Here is a 26,756-nt window from a genome sequence, read left to right on the forward strand (position 1 = left end):
TTGGACATAATCAAAACATTATGAAATGTGTTTCTTAACTAAAAGTACAGTTGTGAATATTGTTTATTGTATAAATCATCGGTCTTCTTCAAATTAATTTGTTCTGATGAATTTCATGGAGGCAAAAAAAACATAATACACACACGTGCAAGCTGATCTCCGTAGTTTTTTTAAGAAATACACATGTTCAGCCCATTAAAATATTGAATACATTTTTCTAATGAGCGCTTGGTAAAAAGTTTTCACGTAAATCATTCAAATGTGCGTGGTTACACAAGCAAATAATGTATGTTTACTTGCTTTACCGACAGACACTAATACGTTAACATAGACTTATTAAAGATGCGTACGCACTGTAGGAAGCACTTTAAACGTCGACCTATTACGAAAATCTATTTAAGGATTTCACGATGCTCATGGATATACGAGTATCATTCATCAAACAAATGCAAAACTTATCTGAAAGTGTTAATGGAAATGAAATTAATGAATTACATGTGATAATATATCTACCTAATTAATGAAATTTAATTTAATATACAACATTACAAGCGCGAATTCGGTGGCAATTACCTTCCTAGCCGTTATTATCTATCGGTCATTGTCATTTGTCGTGAATAGGACGTGACGCCACGCAGAAAAATTCCTTCGTGTGTTATGAGGAAATGCTTTAATTACACTGTAACACAGAACGGATATTTTATGTAATTTAATATGGTTTCAGTTGATTAAATAAATGTATATTTTCAGCTAAACTTTTTACAATTTTAAAGGTCATAAAAAATAACACTGACAGTGTCGTTACTAAATGGTGAGTAACACAGAAATCGGAAATATGTAATCGTATGTCTCTTTCTCATACAAATGTTGGCATGTGCATTATTATTACAATTCACCAATACCTAGACTACACCGGCTAGGTAACGAGTATAGTGAAGTTGATATATTTCGTCTGTCTTTATATAAATATAGGTTAAGTATTCAAAAGGTTATAAATTAATGTGTATAAAATTACTTAATATTGTTCTTTATTTACTATTTTTTTGTCATGTATCACTATAATAATATATAAACTTATGTATATGTATGTGCATATATGTGTATATATATATATATGTACATGCATTTATGTGTGTGTGTGTGTGTGTATGTATGTATATGCATGTGTATGTATGTGTGTATGTTTTTATATGTAAATTTATTAAATATTTTTCTGTGTACCCATATACCTATGTTGGTACATTTCCTTAATTTTACTTATTATTGTATCTATTCGTTATTCTTATGGTATCTTTAATTTTAACAAAATGTACATACTTATGTTTCACTGCTGCACTCAAATGTATTTCTTATATATGTAAAAGCCCGTAGGGCGTGTTAATTAATAAATAAATAAATAAATGTGTATCATGATTTGCTATCTCTTTATTTCGAATTGTTAAAGGCAACGCAATACTTGTTCAAAATGTCACCCAGCTGGTAAGGGAATAATGTGTATATTTATTATACGTCAGTGATTTTAAAATTATAATTATTTCGGGTGATTGATATCGCCCTATTTTTGCAAATGTCATCTCAAGAGCATCCTATTTGAAATATTGTAGCAATGTTTAAGTGCACCTACATATAATTAACAAGGAGTTCGCCGGTGCCACTAATATACCTTCACGGCTCGCGGAAACTTACGGAAATGCGTGAGTTCACGGTCAGCGGGATATTACTTGTCGGTTCGCGGGTAGTAAGAAGTACCCGCAACCTGCAACCTGCAACCTGGAGCTGCAGATACGACAGAAGCTTGAGGTCAATAGACACCAACCTTCGGGAATACTGCGCGATGCCAGAATATCTCGGACTCGGATGCCGCAGCATCTTCTGCTGCTTTAATTGTCTCCGATCGCTACTCGGGGGGGAGCTATTATAAAACTAAACGAGCGTGACCGATATCAGCAGTAATAATAAAACCGTCGCGTCGGGCTAGTGGTGTAGTGTCACCGGGTACAGTCGCAGATCAGCCGCCATGCCGGCGTACTCGTAAACCGAAAGATCGCCGACCTTTCGATTCGCGAATGTGAAATTTTCCGAAAAACATTTATAAAAGTTGTCTTTAAAATTTAAATGGGACTATATTTTAAAATAAGTGACGTTTGACTATCACAAACTACGTGTAACACATGTCAGTAGTTTAGTGATTTTCTATTTGGAAAACTTGTTCGGAAATACAAAATTGGCGGGGAAAGGATATTTCGGCGTCGAATCTCTTCGAAAGTTTTTTCAACAATTCAACAATTTGATACTTTACGTACCCTGTGATATAAAGAGTATTATTTTTTAATCTGTGATATTTATGTTATATTAAATCAAGTCTGAACAAAGTGAACTTAAAAATGGCAGGGTGAGTTTGTTTATTTAACCTTAAAGTTTTTTTTTTTAATATTTACAAAGAAGCATTTTCATATGTTTTATAAATATTTTTCTATAATGTGATTCATCGTATTGACAGTTCGTCCGGAAATTTTTCCGCCATTCAAAGAAATAATTTAAGCATATAAAATGAATGCGCGTATTATTTATATGTATATTACTCATATATCACGCACTAGGGCCCCGATTAAAATGGAAAGTTAACAGTTATCTTCGACTGTCTATAAAGAAAAATCGATAGTTGTGTACGAAAACTAGTATATTTGCATGAGCATTTACACTACATTCATCGGTATTGAACATGTTTTTAAAAAAATGTATGCATATTTGCTTTTCATACAGAAAACTTTATTTTACTTTGTAGATAAATGTTAACTTCCCACTGTAATCGGGGCCCTGTTATGCTTTAGTGGGAAAAGTGTTTTTAATGTTAGAATATTAAAAATCACGCGTTTCATGTACACATCAATATAATCGTATTATTTAAATACATATTTGTTGCATTCGTGTTTTGAGGCAACTACATAAATCGTTGCAACTCTGTTCTAATAAAATAAAATAAAATGTGGATAAATGAAAAATCATCTTGACGTACGAGTTGGTATTTTAGATGCAGGTTGGATATATTTAAAAGTACCACGTTACGAGCAATAAATTACATTTTATATGCAAAACATATGCACATGAATATATGGTTCTTAATAAATTTCTGTAAAAATATATATTTTATTAACATATTGCAACAGAGACGGAAAACATTTAAGAGAAAGGTAATATGGAAGTCTAGGCATGAACTGGGCTTTAGACCTGTCATTGGCTAGTTTGAGCAGCCACTTTACACAGTGTGTAACATTCATCATTTTCGTTTCATGCTAAGAAACTAAATATAATGTTACAAGTTTGATTAATTTATATATTATTAATTAACGAACCATTGTCACTAGATACATTTTGTATAAAGTCAAAATTACAAATATAAGAGACAAAATAAAAAACAACAGAACTTTGACAAAACTTTCAAAGACGTCGAGACAGGATCTGGGCTATTTTACTTTTTTACATTTACAGAAATTTCTTTTTTTTTCGTACCTCAACGGGCCAGGAGATCCAATTATAGTGGTGAATTACAACACAGAACACCCAGACTTGAGAAAAATCAGATCAAATGTTTGTGTTCTCACCGGGAACCCGGAACCTTCCGTGCGTGAGTCAAGCGTCTTGACCACTACTTCTAAGACTATTGAGCTCATAATTCTTACTTGTTTATAAATTTGAATAAAAAGCACTTCAATTGTAGTTTCGAGGTTACTATCTCGACGTATAACTGAAAATGAAGCTGACGTTTAACTTAAAATTAAAATGTAATTACAAATACATATTTATAAATAAAATTTCATAACACAACGTTCAAAATGTTGTTGATATCAGAAGACAACTCTGTCAACTTCCCATTGTAATACGGGCCCTGAAATTCGGTATCGATTGCTTTCAGGCGAGAACCGAAAAACCTAACACCAATTTTCTGCGTCGATCAACTTTCGAATATAATTATGTAAAGACATGCATATTCATTTAAATTCGTATTTTAAGAACTTCCAAATTCCAAATCGTCATTGACACGACAAATGATTTAAACATAACAAAAAATATTGCCAAAAAAAGGTCTAAAGGGAAGTTATAATAGATTGAAATTGTCTATTCCTAAGTACTGTGGCGACGAATATTATACTTCGCAAGAATAATAGTGAACCTAAATTTTAATATTTTACGTGATTCAATCAATTGAAAACTTTGGTTAAAACGCGAATGTTGTGTATTTTTTCAATAATAAAAGTATAAATCAATCGCTAATTTGCTTAAATTTCCTATATTTTTTTTTTACAAGCATATACATATAAATACACACAATATAAGATACAATACTATATATAAGGGCATTTACTTTAATTCATCTTCACATTCTTTTGAATATATCCCAATAAAGCGAAACAGTTGCCCAATTTTTTGTTGAAAAGTAGTAAACTCAAATCGGTGTTTTATTTTAATGTTAAGGCAGTTACACAGTGTGTAAAGTGATTTCTCGAATCAGGAAAAAACACGTCATTTGTCCTGTAAATGCTCGACTTTCATATTCCCTTCTATCAAAAAAGACTCCATCTATGTATGTTGAAATATCTGTTAATTATGACGAGTTACACATTGGATGTCCATTCTGTTATAATATTACGATTACACCTGTAATCTTCAGTAATCGACTGTCGATCTATTTTGTATCAACATCTGATTAAATACGTGTGCATAAATCAATCGGTAGTATTTATTTTCTGACATATTTGAAGGTAAATAAATATTCTGAATAAATATAAAACAACACTTATTGTGATAAAATAAATGAATAATCTATAATTGTATACATATGTAAAACGTTCTTACGTAATGTATCCACCTTTGTAAATATGTGTCAGTAAAACCGGCAGCGCGGCAAGAAGATTCTTGTTTTCTATTTTCTATTAGGTATGTAAACCTAGATACACAAAATTTGAAAATGCGTTTTTGAAGGCGCACGATGTTAACGTTAGCAGTAGTGAGTAGTGAGTAGTGAGTAGTGAGTAGTGAGTAGTGAGTAGTGAGTAGTGACCAAATGAAATAAGATTTTCTGTCGAAATCGAAACCGAATTTCGGCTTCTTTTCTAGTTTCGGCCGAAACCGAAACCGACAGTTATTTAAACAAGTTAAAAGTCAATTCTAATCGCCCAAACTTAGACGTTTTTATTGTTAAACCTTATGAGTTCTTTAAAATAAGTGTAATATTAAATAAAACTAGCAGGCAACAGTCGGCGATAGCCGATTTCCATGTGCCATTCCGATAGTTCCATGCTAGGGGGAATTCGGCTCTTCGGGCCTCAGTTGATCAGCCCCGGGTTTTATAAAAGACATTTAGGACTTTACAAAAGACGTGTAGGGCTTTACAAAAGACGTGTAGGGCTTTACAAATGAAATTTAGGGCTTTACTTATAGACCAAGTATAAAATTATTCCTAGACATAGTGGTAGAATAAGGATGGTATAGTAAACATTCTCAAACCTCGCATAGAGTTGTACTTGGTACAAAGCTGTGATAGCGTCCGTAGTTACTTATTCCACGCTTATACCTGGGTCCAGCGTGTTATAGCGCTGGAAAAAATTCGCGATCTGTCAAACTTACATATCTGTCAAACTTTTTATTTGTAAAATGGATTGTATATATCTCAAATTTAAACAATTTATAAAACATGCTATTTTCCCAGAGATTTACAAGTAAAATATCGGTTATGAGTGTAAAAATGATCATCAATTTTTTTTTTTATTCTGAGAAATTTTATTGAGCAGATATTTTAACAATGATCCTTGTTATTTTTTCCGTATTTATTTTATTTTATTTTTATTTTATTATTTTTATTTTTGCACAACAACAGGCCAGGAGGCCCAATTACAGTGGTGAATTACATCACAGGCTTGAGAAAAAACACATTTTCATTTTTGTGTTCTCACCGGGAATCGAACCCGGAACCGTCCGTGCGTGAGTCAAGCGTCTAGACCACTACATCACGGAGGCCGCCAACATAAAATACATAAAACGTTTGTAGTAATACATACTTGAATTTAAATTCGTCCAATCGTCTAAACATTTTAATAAATGGCATGTTTAGGAATTTAATTTACTGTTTTTATGACCAATGTCGAATCTAACGTCAATAATTTGTGAGTGGTGTAATATCTAAGAATTGACTTTCTTTAGTTAGATTAAATATTATCTTTCAAATTTCTCATGACGTGCAGAAAATATTTTTTTTATTTACAGCTTGACATTTTATAACAAACTCAGAGTGCAAAACGCCACAGTTATCAAATAATACATCAATAAATAAATAACATCATCGATTTTGATCGATTGAAAATACGAAAAACGTGTTAGTATTTGATACTGTACATACGCACGCGGCCTGTTCATAGATGTACGCAAAAATGATGCATGGTTAAAAAATTATTGATGGAATAAGCTGAGTAGGTATAGTTATTTTAGATAGTAAATATTTTAATGAGTAACGTTTTTTTATACTGGGTATAAATAGTTATACAGGGTATAGTTATTCCTTAGTATAAGCTTGGTATAAAGAAATCTAATACGTAAGGTTAGTAAAATTATTTAGGATACTTCCAGCTCTTCGCAATATAAAAAAACCATTACAATGTGAGTATACGAAAAAATAACCAATTGAAAGTGTAGAATTGACTTTATATTGAATAAATGTCCGTATAGATAGCCTCAAAATTGACATACATTACTTTTCGTATTTAACGTAATTTATTAAATCGAGAAACATTAATTAATGAATTGAAGGGTTGAAATTTTAAAATTTGATATTTAAACGGTGTTTAATTACGTATTAGAGCAAAACAAAATATATACAATACTAAAACTATGTGATTTAAAAAAAATGTTTTGTAATTTTAATAAATTTCATTGTTGTTGTAAGCGAGAAATATAAACTCCTTTCTCGTACACAGCGTTTAGACGATGCTATACCAAATGAGCTCTAAACGACCAATTTTATTTGAAGAAAATGAGTCCGATTTACTTAGATAATAGAGCTCAAATTCCTATCCGATAATTTAATCGATCGTTCAACATAGCACGGCACCATAAAATAACAAATGGCGGATTTATTATTAATATTTTTTTTCATTGTTTAATTTATCAATCTATAGATAAACACACAAATTAATACACCACGAGGTTGACTAATCTCCAGTTGATTTCTTTTGGCAAAAAAATTCACCCGCGAGTAAAAACTGTAATAGGCCAGCGTCAACGTGCAATATATGTTTATAAGGTGGTTTTACACTGTAATATTTCACTATAACGGTTAAGTTTAACTGGTAGAGAGAAATATTTCTGGGTGTATTCACCTTATAAACTAATCTTTATTGTACAAATACATATTGACCCTACCACGAACCGAACCCAGGACCTCAAACATGGTAGGCGAACACGCCGAGGCGGACTTTTCTCCACTCGATTTCCGTTTTCGAAACTTTTACCTGAAAGCAGCCATCGGGTCGAAAACACTCATTCAGGGTTCTGGTTCTATTTCACACACAGAATTGTATTTTTCATCCACCCGAATAAAGAGAAATATTCATTTTACAAATATAACAGAAGTAAAAGTCAAGTCGTAACGACACGTATAAATTACCCCAAAATCTTACGTATAAGGAAAATTACTACACATTCATTTCAGTTTTTAAGCGACATTAGAGTGTTATATATACATATTTGGATATTTGCTTATGTATTTTGTGGACTAGCTATTTACATAACAAACAACAAGTCACGTGCAAAACAATAATTCAAAACTCGATAAAGATTACCTGTTATTTAACAATAAGACAGTGTGTTATTTCTCGAGACGCATTAATAATATTGCAGAATTGCACATACTGTTGAAGAGATTTATGAGGATTGTTGGAATTTTTATATTTTAGAATAATTTTTAGACGTACAGTACTTACGATTGTTTTTAGCATAAAAATATAGGTACTGGAATGTTGTCACGTTGCTTCACTCATAACATTTACATTCTTATGGATAAATGTTTTTAAATGTTTATCAATTGTTTCTTTCCGTAAATTTTCTAAAATACTATACGTGTTTTTTAGTTTTAAGAATGATTCGTTGATTTATTTACGTGTTCTAAAACCAGATGGCAAAGTATTTATTTATTTGAAACTGAATTCGACAAATCAAAATTTATAAATGGTTTAATGTGGAAAATTTCGATTTAACCTTTTCTGTGCCGCTATGGCAGTTCCTAGCAGGCCGCAAAATTTTAGGTGATTTTTAGAAATTCTCATTTGAACCACTGTCGTGTCGATAATTTTAATCATTCTTCGTGTTGCAACACTAGGGTGTTTCATCAATCTTCTAACGGATGACTCCGAGTGTACGAAACCAAAAATCGTTCGGAATACTTGACCTCGATGGGAAAAGCGCACAAAAAGCCATGCGTTTTTTCACGGCCGGTCTTCCGAGCGCGGAAACGCAGAGTGCGTTAACGCGTTTTTGGCACTTAACCGGTTAAATATACTTCATAATGAAAGATCGCATTTTGATTGTAGGCAGTTTTATTCTTGTGTTTCCAGAACTGCGTTCGCCGCCCAGCCGCCGCACGGTATTACTTTGGAGCAATCTAGAGGGACAAAAGTCATTTTAGGTTCAGACAATTATAACAGTAATAAATAATTTGTTATATATTATAAGTAAAACCCGTTAATAGCTTACAAAATCAATTGTATTATTATGTAAATTAATTGCATCAGTAAGATTAACAAATCAGAATTAAGAGATGAATGTTTGTGTTTTAGTGTTTTTTGTAATGATGATATGATATATGGATCTGAAGACACCATCAGGTAGAGAAACAAGTTGTAATTTGTTCTTACTCTAGATTTCTTGCAGGCATTGCACTGCCTGACCCTCCTTATGTCCTTGTTTTTTGCCTCTGACGTTTCTTCAGACATCTTCTCTATAAGTATTTAAAAGTTTTTCACAATTTCTGTTTCGTGTGTCATGCACAGTCGTGGCGTTTATGCATGGTCACTGGTATATTATACCAGCCGAAAAAGGATATGTAGACCGTATTTGTCTTTTTATAATATTATTCGAATTTTTCATCATTAATTTCATATCCGGAAGCCAAAGTAAAAAGAATAATAATTTATCTATAAACTAGTTTTTCGTCTAATTTTGTTATCTTTGTATCTGACTGGTGATCGTTAAAAAAACGGGAGCAGTATTGCCATTATTGCTTTTGCCATATCCGGGAGTAGGTTTATCTATTACGAGTCCTACTTCTTACTTGAATTATTTTTTAACATCACCTTGTCTCCTCTTCACAGATTCTTTGTCAGGTGTATCTCTTGTCTGTCATTTTCTAATGTCCAAAGGGTAGCTAATATAGAACCTCATCGGGTTTGCATTGGCGTGGAATTGTTATTTTTTGTCGTATTGATTTATTGTGTCGTGTGGCTTTACTCGGAGGGGAAGAACCTTTTTTTTTGATAAATAAGCATCGTCCCGTTTTTCCGCAGACGAACGCATACTTTTGTAGCATAAGTTATCTTGTCTGTATTGTAATTTTTAAATTAATGCTTTATTTTTCTTCTTTTTAGTTTAGTAGAGCTTTCCCTAAAAGTTTTTGGAAGTCGACCCATCCTAGTGTGTCAAATATTGCCTGTCACTTAAATTCACGCCAGAACTGGATACGAAAGATGCAAAGTTTGTTTTTTACTAAGCCATGAATCGTATAAAGAAATGAAGTGATCTATTCATCTATGTTTCAGTAATCATTTCTGTCTATTTTTTTCACATTGTTTCACAGCAATACTTCAAACATAAGTCTCATTATCTTGTGTATAATTCTTTACGTGTATTAGAAACATAAAAAAACTCGAATACATTGCTTACTAGGTTCTTTGGAGAAGCTGATCGCGAAATGTCAAACAAGTCCTTTTGTTTAGGGTGTTCACCTATGGAGAAAATATTTTTTTACTATGTTATCGCATAAAATCGCACAATATGTCGGTAGTCAGGTGGCAGAAGGGACCGTCTGTAATTTTCAAAAATGTTCAGGAGAGCTGAAATACGACTTAATTTCAAGACTTTAATGCACAAACGAAAATATTTTAATGTAGCTTTTCAATAATAAATTACCATTCTAAATGACGCTGATTTTTTTCTGTGTGTATTTACTGAAATATTAACTAAAACTTTTGAAAACTAAAACATAGTTAAAAATACAGATGGTCCCTTCCGCCATCTGACTACCGATGTGTATGTGCCTCTAATTTTCCATAAAATATAAAAACAAAATAAAATTACAGTCACACAGCCTGCCTGATAACAAACTAAACTTTCCTTCATTTTGAATGCATGTTTTTTTTTACAAATTTGGCTATACAAGTTCATGCACCCATAATCACTAAGAATATATTTATACAATTAATTTAAATTACGTTAATTATAGGCACTTACCTCCATACGTCAAGTTTATGTCGAAGTCGGGATAAAGGCACAAAGAAGCGAAAACACATGCAAACTAGTCAAACACCGCGAGCGTACTGACTACTGACGCTTGGCTTCTCGTGCCGCTATGAACAGTTCAATTTTAGGTATTGTTGTAGCTACGCGCAGACATAATTGCTCTCGCTGCTGGTACTCAATAAGTGCAGCGGTTAAGAGAGTATTGTCAAAAAATACTTTAGTGTAAAATGTTTAGTTATTGAGGACATTTTAATTCTGCCATATGTCTCTCTGAATTTGTAAAAAGTAATGCTGTGCGTACTGGCTGAGTGTGAAACAGTTCCTTTCTCCAATCGTAGCGTGAAATTCGGAAAAATGTTTTAAATGAATGGTTGAAAACATTGAATTAATCATTTTAAGTAGCTAATAACTAAATCAATAACTCCCGCCCAACGTGGATTTGTTTAAAATAAATCGACACTAACTAATTTATTACTTCATCAAAATATTATATCTGATGCAGTATCCAAAAAAACCCAAATTGATTCTATTTACACAGATTTTAGCAAGGTTTTCTAATCAACAAATTAGAACGATCTGGAATTAAAGGTAATTTACTAAATTGGTTCAAAACATATTTGTTCGATAGAAACCTGTCAGTGAAAATAAATTATATATTATCATATAAATTTAAATCAGTTAGTGGAGTACCTCAAGGCTCGCATCTTGGTCCAGTGTTGTTTTTAATATTTATTAATGATGTAATTGATATATTTGATAATGTACATGTTCTCGTATTTGCAGATGATATGAAAATATTCAAAGAGATTAAAAACATTAACGATTGTAACATTTTGTCCCATAATTTGTCCAAATTAAACATCTGGTGCCAACAAAATAAATTGCAACCCAATATAAGCAAATGTCAAGCTATGAGATTCTATAAAATAAAAAATCCGATTCTATTTAATTATATGTTAAATCAAATTAAAATTACTTATGTTTCTACCATGAGCGATCTGGGTGTTTTGTTCGTTTCAAAATTATTATTTAAAGATCACATTATTAAAATATCTAACAAATACTGTAAAATTATTAGGATTTGTACTTAGAACCGGAAAAGATTTCAATAATATAAACACATTAAAATATCTTTACACATCTCTAGTTAGAAGCCAACTAGATTATAATTCTCCAATATGGTCACCTTATCAAATCACTTTCTCAGATTCTATTGAGAGAATTCAGAATAAATTTCTTAGATATATTAATTTTAAGATGGGTTTTTCTACTAATCAATTAAATTATAACAAAATTTTAGACTCTCTTAAATTAACTAAATTGCAAGAACGAAGAACATCGACCGATCTTACGACTTTATATAAAATAATAAAACCAACGTTTGATACCCCTTATCTACTGAAATTGATTTCATTCTATGTACCACCTAGGTTAAGCAGAACATCTACAATATTTTATTGTCAAAATTCTCGAACGTTAGCTCAATATAATTCACCTATTGTTAGATTACAGAATACCGGGAATGAATATGCATCACATTTTGATATATTTAGTTTATCTCTGCCTAACTTAAAGATAAAGTGACCAACATATTTTTATCAAAAAGAGCAAATCATCTTCAGACGATTGGGTTGGAATAGTTATAATTTAATGGATTAATGTATTTTGCTAATGTATAACTTCTTTAAAATATATATGTTTTTCAAGTAATTAATAATGTGTACAGTACGAGTATATTAATATTTCATACTCGATTTTTTAAATATTTTTATTTTTAAGCACTCTTTATACCACATATATGTAAATGGCAGAAATGCCGTATATAAATAAATAAATAAATAATTCGTGGATATACTATGTGAAAAAAATACTTTTAATTTGGGCCATTGTTTTGACATCTTTTTATATTTGATGCTTTATTTTAAACACGTGTTTTGATTTTTTGATACCTTATTATATTGGAAACAGTGAAAACTTTCAAACGTAAATTTACAAATGTGCTCTTGTTAGAATGTGTTTATTTGTTATAAACAAGTGCTTAAATTTAACAATCTCGATAATATTCATATGATAACATAACAGTGCTACTAAAAGTTCGCTACCTACGTCTATTTAAAAACACAAATAATACTTTTTCCTTTACCACACAAAATTACTAAAATATCACTCGTTTATCTAATATCAATATAAAATAATTAGAATCTGACATTTGAAGACCGAAAAGGGACATGAAGCCCACAATACCTATTTAAACAATGACATACGAGTATGCATTGTGCATCCACATTATTTACTAGGAAGCAACCAGCGCACTTACGGGGGAAAGTGATGATATACCTACGTACAACACCAGTCTAAGCTGCTAGGATGTTGGCAAACGAGCATGGGATACCGGACTCACTTGAAGCTTACAACAGTCTTTGTTATATTTATAACCATACATTATGCTAAGGAATGCTATTTTTGTTAATTTTATTTTACTGTTTATTTTTTGTGCCGATGTATATTTACAATTACCAAACTTATTACTTTGCTCGATGTGTTTAATTTGAATTTTTTTGTTAAATTTTTAAAAATCATTTTTAATTGCAAGAATTTCATTCGTCCGTGCGTATTGTAGATACGAGACGTTTGGTAAAATTACTTTGATATTATGTAAATTGACCAACTAAATAACATAAATATCACTCTAACACTATTCTAAAATAAACATGAACTATTTAAAATAGGGTCTAGATTTCTAACTGTCCATGCGGTACGTAGCTGCAGAATATGTCGTTATCAATTTTTTTTCTTTAATTTTGTTAAAAACACGCTAGTCACGTTATTTGTGAAAGGTAAATGGGGGCATTTCTAACCATCCGTGCGCTCTGTAGCTGTAAGACGTGTTGCAATCTAGCTTCTGTATGTAACTAAAATTTTGCATAGTTGAAAACGGGGAACTGAATCCCAACCGCCTTTGCGTTATGTAGCTGCAAGACGTGTTGGGATGTGTATTGTACAGCTCCCTTGAGGTAATTTCCCCAAAAATGGCAATATGGAAGATATCCCGAATAAATAAATAAAATACGGGGCTAGTAGTATACAGTACAAAGAAGTTTAGTGTTTAATTAAAAACGATTTGACAACGTTTTTCTTTTTTTATTAAATATATTTACTTATTATTATTTTAAAACAATATTTTCATATCCCAATAGAAATGGTGAAAAATTACAGATTACTTAGACTAAATAAAATAACACTCGTATTTGCCAACTCCCATAAATTATTTCCGCAATATTTTTTATAGAACGTGAAATAAAAGAGTTTATATATTGTAAAAATTACGTGTTATGTATGGTAGATAAGTATTTTAGTTTTGAATAAGAGATAAAAGCTTATCAACATTATATGTAAATCCTCATGGTAACGGTAAAAATATATTTGGACAGTTTGGTCGATTCTTAAATAATAACTGAAAAGGCATTGAAATGTTTTAAGTAAATTTAAATGCAAAAGAAATTGTCATATCAGATATTGAAAGGAGGGTGAGTGCCGGGAACAGGGTGAACGGTGCACTAAAATCTACTTTGGCAAACAAATGTTTATCGCAGGAGGCAAAACTAGCAGTTCACAACGGAGTTCTAGTGCCAACTCTAATGTATGGGAGCGAAGTATGGAATCGGAAAAATAATGATGAAAGTAGGTTGAATGCTGTCGAAATGCGATCCCTCAGGCGAATAAGTGGTAAAACGATGTATGATAGGTGCACAAATGTCGAGATCCGTGAAGTGTGTAAGGCTGAGACATGCATTATTGACAGAATCAAGAAAGGGCTGCTGCGTTGGTTTGGACATGTAGAGCGAATGGACAGCGAAAGAACGGCTAAAAGGATCTACGATGCAAATGTTGATGGACGCAGAAAACGAGGAAGACCGAGAAAGACATGGCACGATCGAGTCCATCAAATACTTGAAGATGGACATGTAAAAAGTAGGAATAATCGGCGTGCGTGCATGAGAAGATGTATGAATGTAGAGGAAGCGAGGTATGTATGCCAAGATAGAGTGTTATGGCGTTCTATCCTCTCTACCTACCCCTACGGGGAAACGGCGTGATGGTTTGTTGTTGTTGTTGTCATATCTAACTTTTTTAGCAAGTAAAAAGACATTCGCAACTATGTATTTCTTCACTATCAACACTAAGGTTCTGATTTTTTTTGTTTTTGTTTTTGTTTATGTTTATGTTTATGTGTTTAGTAAGTTTTCTGATTATTATACATATTATACCCACTTCGCCTACCTACGCGTTGCAGCTATTGCTACTAAGAAGTTATAATTTTACCGATAAATTTCAAATTTAAATACTTTTCCTTATTTTTGAGCTGCATATTTGCAGTTGGCTTCAATTTTAAGAAACGGAATAATCTTTGCCACTATCGTTGTCATTTTTTTTTAAATACAGAGATTTTTCAAGCTCAATTCGTACACATATAAAGGTTTTTTTACCTTAAAATAAGAAGAATAATAATTGAAATCGGAAAACTATTTTTTTTAAATCAGTAGTCTAGTGAATTGTAGATATAATTATATGTAGAATCTGAAATGCAAATTAAAAATATTTTGTGATTTTTTTCTACTTATACATTTTTTAATGTCGGCTTCGTGGTGTAATGGCCAGCGCGTTTGCCTACCGTGCAAGAAGTATCGGGTTCGAAATCCGACATGGTTGATATGAAATATTTATTTAAAAGGGTGTTTTTACACCAAAAATATTCCGTAGTCCCTGGACTGGTAGCTGAAGAGTGAGACTGGTCATTCTACTTTCATGCAACAAAAATGATCAAGATACGCTGTGATTGGTGTGCCAATGCAGTGCCCTATGCACCATTAGGTGCGGAAAGGGAATGGTTATGATGATGATATAATACAACAAGATGACGGCAGCGTATTAATATGTATTATTATATAAGATACGTAATTCACAGCCTTTATGGTTATTGTAAGTCAGTAAAATGTCAACAGTCACCAAACAAACTGGATGCTAACTTGAAAATAACTAAAATTTTACTATAAATTATTGCAAACTTGTTTTAAGGCGTATAAATATTTACATATGAATTATCTAATTATAATGTACACGTGTATAAAAATCCATTTTATTAATATCTAATGTTCGAATCGAAACCACAGCGCACGGTAAATCAAGGATCCCATTTACTGGTTTTATTATTGCTAAATTTTATTGTATTTTTTTTACTGCATATATATATATAGTTGTATAATTATAATTGTATTTATGTGGAAAACTTATTTAACTTTATTTCATGTTTCTTGAAATGTTATAATTTTTTTTTTTGTATTGTTGTTGTTTTTTTTTTAATAAACAAAATATTTAAAAAATAAATAAATAATAAACAAAAAATAAATAAATATAACAGGGATTTAACCCTGTAAACCCGCGGATACGGATGTGGATTTTGAGTTTTGACATTCACGGATGCGGATGCTGATGCTTTGAGAAACAGTAAAGAAAAAGAAGTACAAACAATTTGCAAAAAATATATATTTTTTGTAAACAAAATATAACAAAAGCAAGTTGCAATTTAAAAATGATATTTTTGTTAATTTTTAATAAAAGAAGGCACTTACAAAATTTAATATTATGCAAAGCAGTAATTTTTTTTTTAATGGAAAAAAAATATCTAAAAAGAAAGTAGAATATTTAAATTTGTTAATTTATAAATTATTGTTATATGACTAGTTATATTATAAATATATACTTACCTATCATGCCTATTAGAACACATTAAACTCATTCATATTTTTATTTGTGTGCTATTTCAAGAATTAAAATAAATAAATTTTAAAAACCAGGATACATAATTTCGCTGATCAATTTTTAAAACGGCCACTTGTAAAAATGGTCAAACATAATAGAAATAATGCATTACGCGTGTACAGCAATTCCAAAACCGTTGATAAATTTACACACTCTGAAGGAAATGAGGGATTATTACTAGGGATTGAAAGACTGAGAAAGATATTGAAAGGAGGGTGAGTGCTGGGAACAGGCCGAACGGTGCACTGAAATCTACTTTAGCAAACAAATGTTCATTGCAGGAGGCTAAACTAGCAGATCACAATAGAGTTCTAGTGCCAACTCTAATGTATGGGAGCGAAGTATGGAATTTAAAATATGATGATGAAAGTAGGTTAAATGCTTTCGAAATGCGATCCCTCAGGCAAATGTGTGGTAAAACTATGTACGATAGGTGATAGGTGTACGATGTACGAGATCCGTGATCTGTGTAAGACTGAGATATGCATTATCGACAGAATCAAGAAAGATGTGCTGCGTTGGTTTGGACATGTAGAGCGAATGTACAGCAAAAAAACGGCTAAAAGGATCTACGGTGCGAATGTTGATGGATGCATAAAACGAGGAAGACCGAGAAAAAAATAGCTATATAGGTACCTACTGATAAACCTAAAATTAATATTTATTTATTGACTAACCAAACGTATGTTAGATATAATATTTAAATATTATGAATTTTTTAATGACTAAAGGTCTTCATTCAATATATTATTATGAAATGAGATAACTAGTTACAGTTATCTCATTTCATACTATGTAAATATTATTCTTTTGGTCTTATTTAATCACAGGAGGAGCTAATGATATCTCAATATTAACCGTGTCTTTTAATTAGTGTAATTAAAATAAATTAATGTTTTAAAATATACCTATGCAGTATGTAGATACTATTCTATCCTCAGAAGCAAAGAGGCAGCTATTTGCAAAAGTCATATTTTGAGATGTGACACTTTTGGGTATTTGTCAACTGTATGCAAATTATGAAAAACTGTAAATAATCATTCATAAAAACACAGTATGTCAATTGTTTTTAAGCATCCAAGCAGTTTGTGCCATAACTACATTGTGTTCTTGGTTATGAATTACTAGATACTTTGTTATTGCTTAAATTTTTTTATATCTTGTTCCTCTATATCAAATAGTTTAAAACGTGTGATTTTTGTCGAAAATCTGCCTTAAAAGGCAGCTGCCTTGGGCAGAAAGCTAAAGCTTATGAGGGTTGTATTCGTATCCGAATAACTAGATAGTAAATTCTTACGTACGCATAGTGCGTTCGCGTGTTTAATAAGTCTGGGTTAATGTGTTAAGTTAGTGCCGGTCGGTGAACCAAGTAAACACACAAATGTCCTCTGTGTTGGTAGGCACACTAGAATATTTTTATTTAGAAACGTTCTGTTACGCACACGCAAGCAAAGTTTATCAAATATGTTATGACGTTGACTGGATTATTTTTGTTGACTTGAGCTTTGATATTTCCTCCTTTAATTAATTTTATTTTCCCTTCCTATCCTTTTCTTATTTTCATTGGAGCATTAAATTTACTTTAATGATAGTATTTTTTGTTGGTAAATGCACATGCTATGTAAAATTTAATAAATAAGCCGACGAAGTCAATATAATTTATTTTATTTATTTATTTTGTTCATTAACGCCCAAAGGGCATTTACAAAAATAAAATGAAATACATGCTAACATACTAAATAATGAACACAGAATATACAGAAAAAATATGTGAAATTAGTTAGAAAGGATGTGATAAAAAGTTTTACAAAATAAAAAATAAAAAACAACAAAGGTATGCAAGAAAAAACAGTAAGCATATAAACAAAAAACGCAAAGATATAAACTTATTAAATAAATTCTGTAAAGCAAACAATAAATCAAGTGTTACGGTAAGCAAGAAAGACAAATTCAAGTTAAATTAATAAACAAGCAAGCATATATTATCACGAAAAAATAAGAAAAAAAACTTATGCATTGTAATGCAACGCACTTACCACATTATCGCTAAAATAGTGACATATTCATGTTGTTAAAATTTCCAGTGAGATGCGATTAAAAAATATTATTGTCAATTTTCAGTAAAGATAACATAATTTATAAGGTTGATAAAAGCATCTGACCCCCATGGAATATTTACAAATATAATATGCTTCTAACAAATTATTCATTAAACTTTGATCGTTCTCACGAGATATGTTTACTACATGTGTGTGTATACTCTTACAATTTTATGTTGATATATATTACGATAGGCATAATATTTAACCTCATTTTGAAATCAGTCGTGTCAGAATCAGTGCAAGCAGACGACAATAATTTGTACTACAGTGCTTCGTAAAAAAATATAATATTAACATTATCATTATTACCCAAGTATTTCGATTTTAAGTGCAGAACACAGAGTATCACATGAAATTGATACAAATGGTGTCAGTGTTTTAAAAAGTATTTTTTAAATAATTCTGAAAATGTCTGAATACAATTGTTTCGCTAATCCCGGACCATCGACCGAGCGAACTCCTCTAATCAACAAGAATCTTCAGTAAGTTTTGATAATCTGAATATATTTGAATTTGTAATAATTGCGATGACCTTTGCACTTAACTAATAAATTATCGTATTGCAGTTCATTAACCTTAGGGCTTCCATTCGAGAATTGAGACTCTCGAAATTTCAAGAGTCTCGAGACCAGTAGACTTGTTCCGTAACTAATTCGAATCGTAGGAGAGGAAACGAGAGCGAAACATGATTTTAAATGCGTTAGATTGAGATGGATATATAACGAACGAACGAACTAACGAAACGAAATTGTGACAGAATAAGCCTGCAGATTTAATATATTAATAAAGGGCTTTCTGACCAAGTTTGGAGTAATCCACCAGGTGTGCTATTCTGAACCACTCTCGCCGCACGAGAAAACAGATTTTCTCGTGTATTTTGTTTGTAAATACACGAGATAATACGGCCGCAAAGCGTTTGGAATATCAGCCAAGGAAAAAAAAATAGTAGTTCATTTTGTGTAAGAACCCATTTTTAAAAAATGTATCAAATTTCGGTTAAAATTACTTAAGCATTACTAAAAATCCATTAAAAATAAAATAATAAATAGAAAATAAGAAATCGTAAGGAAATTCATCAATTTAGTATGTATTAAAAATAAATGTTGTTTGTAAACGTTAAAATACAAACTTTTTTAATTTACAAAAAAAACAACATCCTTCGAATTTTTCAATACATGCATTTTAGTCAAATGCAACCCTGGAAAATCGATGAAAAACACATATATGCTTCTAACTTCTAATCGGGTTGTGGTCCCGTGGATAGTGTTGCGGACTTACGGATCAAAGGTCCGAAGTTCGAACCCCACTCTTCCCCAGCTTGATTTCCATTTTCTAATAATAAGTTATTTACAACTCGTACCAAATTTGAAATAGTTGGGTAAATTATAAGAACGCAAATATATATTTTTTTTAAATAAAAAAAGTTTTTTCCACTCTACATATTGAAGATGTTATTATTTATAAACCTCGAGGGCGTAATTTTTTTTTTTTTTTGCAAAAAACCGCACGCAAATCTGTCAAGCCATTTTCGACTTTTTGCGGGACATGACACGGCGATTCATTTATATATAAATAGATAGATATATATAACATATTAAGTCTAGGTACCTAACCAACAAACATTTATATTTTCGAATGTAAAGTTATTTTGCGTTCGGCGTTCGCTTCTGTGGCTCCGTGACTCATGCCATGTCTCACGCCTCGTGTCGCATGCCGTGCGGATAGAGGGACTATTCTGTGAAACAGTCTTATTCTGGTAAACTGTTCAATGCGGTCGTATTTTAAATTCGTGTTTATAAGTGTGTTTGGTTCAAGTTATAGTCCTTAAAATGTAACATGATTAGAATGACAGTCGTCAGAAAAACTGACGACATAACTTTGTAGTAACGTCCAAGGAGTTATATTTATATAGACATTCGAAAAATCATTATTTTATTTTTTCAATACAATGCTGGACAAATAAATCAACATAAATATATCAAATCAGTTTTAAAACCAACATAAAACTAAAATAAACCTAATTATTAACGACGTTCTTACAAGGTCATTTTGCAAAAACGTTAGAGATGGGACAAATTGATCAATGTAAATTGATCGAATAAAAAAATAATTCATTTGATGTTGTTCATGACAAAAATATAAATGTCTTATTTTTTGGTGAACAATTGTGTTAAACACACTATGATAGGCTTGTTTTTGCGTTTTTATATCAATTTTCGGAGTATCATGATTGCATGAAAAAACTGATAAAATCGATTTGATCAGTGATCAGTAATTTTCCATCACTAATGAAATTAGTTTGACAGAAGTCATTCTAATCAAGCTATATTTTAAGGACTATATATTAAAATTGACTATGTGGCCCAAATGGCTGTGCTAAAAAAAATGTTTTAGATTAGGTTTTGTGAGAGACAACAGTGGGTGGTGGGTAAAGACAACAAGATTTTTTTTCTACTTTGTAAATATTGATTTCAAAAATGAATTGAAGCATGGTGGTTTACAAAGAAGTTTCTTTCAAATCGAATATCAAAAAGTCCTTTTAGCCGTTTTGAGGGCAAACGATAATAATTTTGCGAAATGTCAAACGTGCAGCAAACATTAAAAAATATTAAAGTATAATAAAATATTCACAAAATTTTATGACTTTTTTTTTTTTTTAAATAGAAATATTTGCGTTCTTATGATTTACCCAAATATTTCATTTTGAGGGCCATTTTCAACGAGTTATAAGTAACTCACTATTAGAAAATGGGAATCGAGTTGGGGTAGAGTGGGATTCGAACCACGGACCTTCGGTCCGTGAGTCCAAGACACTAGCCACAGGACCACAACCCGATTCAAATAATTTAAATAATCAGAATCAATTTCTCGAAAAGCCTCGAAATTTCGAGACTTGGTCTTGGAGTCTGATCTCAGTCTCAAAATTAAAATTTGTGTCGAGACTAAAAGCCCTAGTCACCGACAGATTATTAGTTTATCATAAATATATGTGTATATCCTTCTTTTTTTCCTGTTTTTTATAAATTATTTTTTTACCGGTTTATGAAAATAAAGTGTTTTTTTTTTGTTTATAGGTATGGTAAACTGGCTTTGCACAATTCAGTCTTTTTACTGGAATAAAAATCACTATAATATTTGCCACGAGTTATCCTACATAGGTCACTGAATTTAATAAAGGATTTTTGAAGTTTCAATAAATTAATGCCAAAGAATGGCAATAATTAGTTTCATGTTAACCTAATTCGGAATCGAACATTGGAATACATCTAAATCATTTTTCAAACCATTTTCTTTCATTTGAATATTTTTTTGCACCACAGCAGGCTAGGAAGCCCAATTTAAGTGGTGATATCACAGCACAGTATACCCCCCGGGCTTGAGAAAAACCACATTGAATGTTAGTGTTTGTGCTTGTCATTGGCTGATTTAAACTGTCACATTACTCCGTAAACACTGAGTAATATTCCTTCTGAAATCAAGTCCTATCTACAAATATTGGGATGCTCAAAATATTGTTGATCAAAGGAAGACAAGAAATATTATTAATATTTAAAGCATTAATTTTGTAGTCAAACATTTTACTAAACGTTATTAAATATTTGTATATAACCACTTGCCGCCTTTTATATGTCTACCGGTTTCGAAACGTACCCGTCTCTTCGTCAGGACACTAATTAAACCAACATGCAAAACCCACCATACACCTTCACCATAGTTGTGCTTGTTTGTTCTAATCAGTGCATGTGCTTATTAAAATGAATGTCGTTTTGGTTTCATATGTTTGTGCAACGACTATGGTGAAGGTGTATAGTGGGCTTAGCATGTTGGTTTAATTAGCCTGACGAAGAGACGGGTACGTCTCGAAACCGGTAGACATAGAAAAGTCGGTAAGTGGTTAAATACAAATATTTAATAACATTTAGGATAAGAAATATAAAGATTGAAAGTAATTTCACGCGTTGCCCTGTTGAAATAATTCAATTAAGATATTAAAAAGCTTGGTATCCGAGACAGAAAAGAGTTGCTGTGGACATGCACTTTTCTATATTTCTATGAGGCACGAGGTTCAATGAAACAAGGAAAATGCTAGGATGATTTGCGTATTTACCGCAAGTCAACAATTCGGATAAAAATTATCTCAGTATAAATAAAACTGACTCGTTTACAAGCACGGCAATAATATTTTTAATTTAAGTAGCGTAAGTGTAAATTTTCCCTTTGAAAATCATTCGCATAAGAAATATTTTTTTGAAATATGGCTGAAATGAGAATATATCACACGGCCAGTAGTAGTCCCTGTGTGTGTGTACTGTACCAAGCGTGAATCTGAGTTGGCTATAGACTGCATTTTCTACGAATTCTCTGCACACAATAATAGTTTCGTGACGTCACCATCTCGTGAGAACTTTGTGCTCTGTGCCATGTGCTTGATCTTTGATCTAAAAGTGCTCAAAAATAAATCACGCGCTTTTGATAAATAATGTAAACTTATCGTCATAATTTAATCAAATATTGGTCAATTTTAATCGCCGTTTTTAATTTACTATGCGAGGTGAATAACAAATACATCATGTAAGTAAAGACTTGCAAAACTTTATCAGTTTAACTGTCAACACAAATACAATTTTTTGAATAATAAAAGTGTATCATAAAGACATAAAGATCTTTACTTAATGGATACGTCTAGTGGAAAATACACATTTAAAAATAAATATAGGTATTAAGGAGGAGTACTTTACGAGTATGAGTAAGGTCATTTATCGCATCTAACATGCACGTGCATATCTCATTTTAAGAGTGATAGTGGCACAACTCAAAAACTCATTTTTTCCAAAGAGCAATCACACACTCCCGCAGTATTTGTAAACTAACATTAATTCTCAAAAACAATGGATAACTTAAGGTTTGAAAAATTCAATTACCAGTTACCTACTACGAGGTGGACATATTTTCAGTCATAATCCTTTTTCAGGGTTTTTATCTTAAAGTGGCCATCGAGAAACACTCGTCCCGGATTCTTATTACATTTTACAATTTGATATCCTTATTTAGGATTTTTACTTAGGTGTAAGCCGACTATTGACAAGCCAGTGGAAGAGGTCACGAGTTTCAGATGCATGGGAGCAGAAATCTCAAGTCATAGCGATTTATACACTGAAGTCCGAGAACAGGTCAACAAAGCATCAACTGTATCCGGGTGTCTGGAGAATGTAATATGGAGAAATAAGGAAATGCGTATCGATAGCAAGCTCAAAATATACAAAACATGTCAGAGACCCATCATGGCGGATGCTGCAGAAGCGCGGGCCAACAGTCTTTGTACCAAAAGGCTGCTCAAAACTGCTGATATGAAGGTTTTAAGGTCCATAATTAGAGATACATGTGAAAAATAGGATATCGCGCGATGCAGCAGATCCAGACGAAGACACTGAAGGGACCATGTGGGCAGGATGACCAACGACAGACTCGTATGCGCTGCAGCCAATAAAGTCCCATCTGGGAAACGTCCTCCTCCAATCGCCAAGAGATGGAGGAACAGTTGAATCTCACCGTCTCAGGAGAACAATTAGTTTTCTGTAACACAGTTCTTAAAATCTCTTAAAATAAAGCGGAAGGAGGATTTTGACCTGAGAATAGCCATCGACTCAAAAAATTTCATGTGTGATTTGTGTGACATGTGTGATTCTGGTTCTATTTCAAATACAAAATTGTATTCTTCATTTTTGAAGTTTTTTTACATATCACAAAACACTTGGTTTTGTTGTTCACTTATTTTGTTGATTTGAATAGGTACTAGATTGTAAACATTCTTAATACAAATGGTATTACGAATCTACATACCTACTTTAAAGTTTAATGAGATTGTTTATCAAACAATCAATTTATTGAGTGAAGTCACGGGACAGCAACGGTCACGGCTGATAATGAAGGAATTATTGAGTACTTATTGATATGCGGGTTCTGAATTGTGACAAGTCGAGTCAAACTATCGTCAATCAATTCACTTCGATTAATAAATGACGATATATTATAACGTGCACCTATTTTTAATTATATTGAGCACCGCACATGCGTCTGTTATTTAAATTATTGAGATAAATCATTGAATTTCGAAGGATTTGGGCTTATAATGAATTGTAAGTATACAATTCGTCAGCAAGTTCTTATACATATATTTTTTTAATGTCTCCTTAGCGGTGCATACATACACGGAAAATATCCTCGTTGCCGAACGAGAAAAGCTGCCCGGGGGAGCTCTCTGTAATCTGGTAGCCTTATGATTTATTTTCCTTCTTTAGGCTTCCTATTCCTATTATGTATGTAATACTAAGTACATATATACAGGAGGTAAAAAAAAAGAAAGTACATCACACATATATATATTTTGGGTAAAGAGGTACCTAAAGAGATACACATACATACATCGTATAAATTGTCAAACTGTCAGCACGTGCACAAGCAGTGACGCTGCGGCTACATCTGCAAACTAAATTCTCTTTTATAGAGGTCACGGTTTCAGCGCTTTCTTATATAGAGGTCAGTTCAGATAGAACGACTCTCTTTTACAGAGTTTTTCCGGCTCTCTTTTTTTGAGATTTTTACTTAATACTAGGGAATGACTGAAACAAGATTTTCAGCCAAAACCCAAACCGAATTTCGGCTTCTATTCTAGTTTTGGCTGAAACCGAAATCGACACAGAGACCGAAACTTTTTTTAATTAATTAAAAGTTACTTCAAAACGATCAGAACTTAGAGGGTTTTTATTTTTAAACCTTACGAGTTCATTAAATAAGTTTTAAATAAAATTTACAATGAAACGAAAGGCATTAATTTAATTTGGAAATTTGTTTATTTTTAACTCTCTTTGGTTATATGTTACGTTATATTATACATAAATCTTATATGTAACATATTATTAATATTTAAAGCATTCTCTTTGTGGTCAAATATTTCACTAAATGTTATAAAATATTTGTATTTCACCACCTACCAACTTTCCTATATCTACCGGTTTCGAGACGTGCCCGTCTCTTCTTCAGGATACGAATTAAACTTTATATATAAATAATTTTATGACACAATTAAATAAACGTTAGATGTTTAAAAAGACATTAATTCATTTTTTTAGATTTGACATTAATAAACATCTATAATCAAATAGACTGTAACATTTTACATAAAACAAACTAACACGGATATCGTCATTGATGTCGCTTTTTATAAAAATAAGAATATTGGTAAATTATGGCTTTATTACAAAAATAAATATAGTTTACTAAATAATTCAGGTTTTTATCCATTAAAATGCAATTCTCGTCCTTTAGTTTACGTTAGAAGAATATCAATAAAAATAATAGCAGTCAGCTGTTGACGACTATTACGCTATAGATTTATTTAACTGTAGTAAACCAACATTCGAAATAAGATTTTTAAAACTTTTTTTTCAATTCTGTTTTTCTATAATTTGTTTTTACATCATAACTCCTAACCAATTCACTCATATCAAACATACGTACACTTATCCTTTCAAACCTACCCTTAAACCCATACACCCTCACCCTGACATGCACGCACTCACCAAAACCAAACCCCACTTCCATACCCACGCACCCGTAGACACATGAACTCACCTTCATCACATTTTTTTTAAAGGCAACGGGTCTCAAACTGACAATCAAATGACATAATTAATTTGAAATGTATGTTTATCTTATAATATATGTTTAATCAAATTAATTTAATTTAACTAAAATACGTTTTAAACTCGTCTTACATATCATTCATACGAACGACAAGAATTCGCTGCAAACCAGCCAGCTGTTAGTGATAAAAACGAACTTTTCTGTGTAATACTGATTAAAATAGGGACGCACTTTAGGGTTAAAATAAAATAAACTCTATGCTATTGTGTTTCGGTAGGTATGAGATAAAAAAATCTTAAAATCGTGTATATTTAAATATATTTCAATTCGGTTTGAAAGGGTAAGGGAAATAAGAAAATGTTCTCATGTTGCTCATTTAAATTTTTTGTCAGAAAATAATAAATATTGTCTGACTGGGGAGGATATTATTATTATAATCCTTAAAATAAAGCTTGATTAGAATGACAGTTGTCAGCAAAAGTGACGATATAACTTTGTAGTCACGTCTAAGGTGTGGTTTATATTGACACACGAAAAATCATTTGTATCTGGCGTGTTAACTTATTTTTTTAATACAATGCTTGACATATAAATCAACATAATTATTTAAAATCAGCTTTAAAATTTTAAAAAGAAACTTAAATAAACCTAATTATTAATGACGATCTTACAAGGTTACAACATTTT

The 26,756-nt window shown here is 31.6% G+C and overlaps 1 protein-coding gene and 1 long non-coding RNA gene across 4 annotated transcripts in view; one reads left to right on the forward strand and one right to left on the reverse strand.

Annotated features, from left to right (window-relative positions):
• The first annotated feature begins 1,945 nt into the window (after positions 1-1,945).
• The window catches only part of LOC148282140 (facilitated trehalose transporter Tret1-2 homolog), a 57,801-nt gene continuing 32,990 nt past the window's right edge, over positions 1,946-26,756 (forward strand). Inside the window, exon 1 of one of the 3 annotated variants that reach the window (XM_088225595.1) lies at positions 1,946-2,392. In XM_088225595.1, the coding sequence (XP_088081721.1) occupies positions 2,385-2,392 (8 nt within the window). In that variant the 5' untranslated portion in view covers positions 1,946-2,384. Of the gene's footprint in view, positions 2,393-18,645; positions 18,908-22,600; positions 22,998-26,756 lie in introns of those variants that run through there. The other 2 variants (XM_088225594.1, XM_088225596.1) reach the window with 2 other exon arrangements.
• On the reverse strand, positions 8,737-10,631 carry LOC148282141 (uncharacterized). Its single transcript, XR_015822162.1, has 2 exons — positions 10,495-10,631; positions 8,737-9,989 (listed from the first exon to the last, which is right to left on the reverse strand). It is a non-coding gene; the product is annotated as an uncharacterized LOC148282141 (long non-coding RNA).

This window comes from Micrasema longulum, unplaced genomic scaffold (assembly GCF_059751315.1).
Source record: "Micrasema longulum isolate JH-2025_06_02 unplaced genomic scaffold, ASM5975131v1 h1tg000374l, whole genome shotgun sequence".
NCBI lineage: Eukaryota > Metazoa > Arthropoda > Insecta > Trichoptera > Brachycentridae > Micrasema > Micrasema longulum.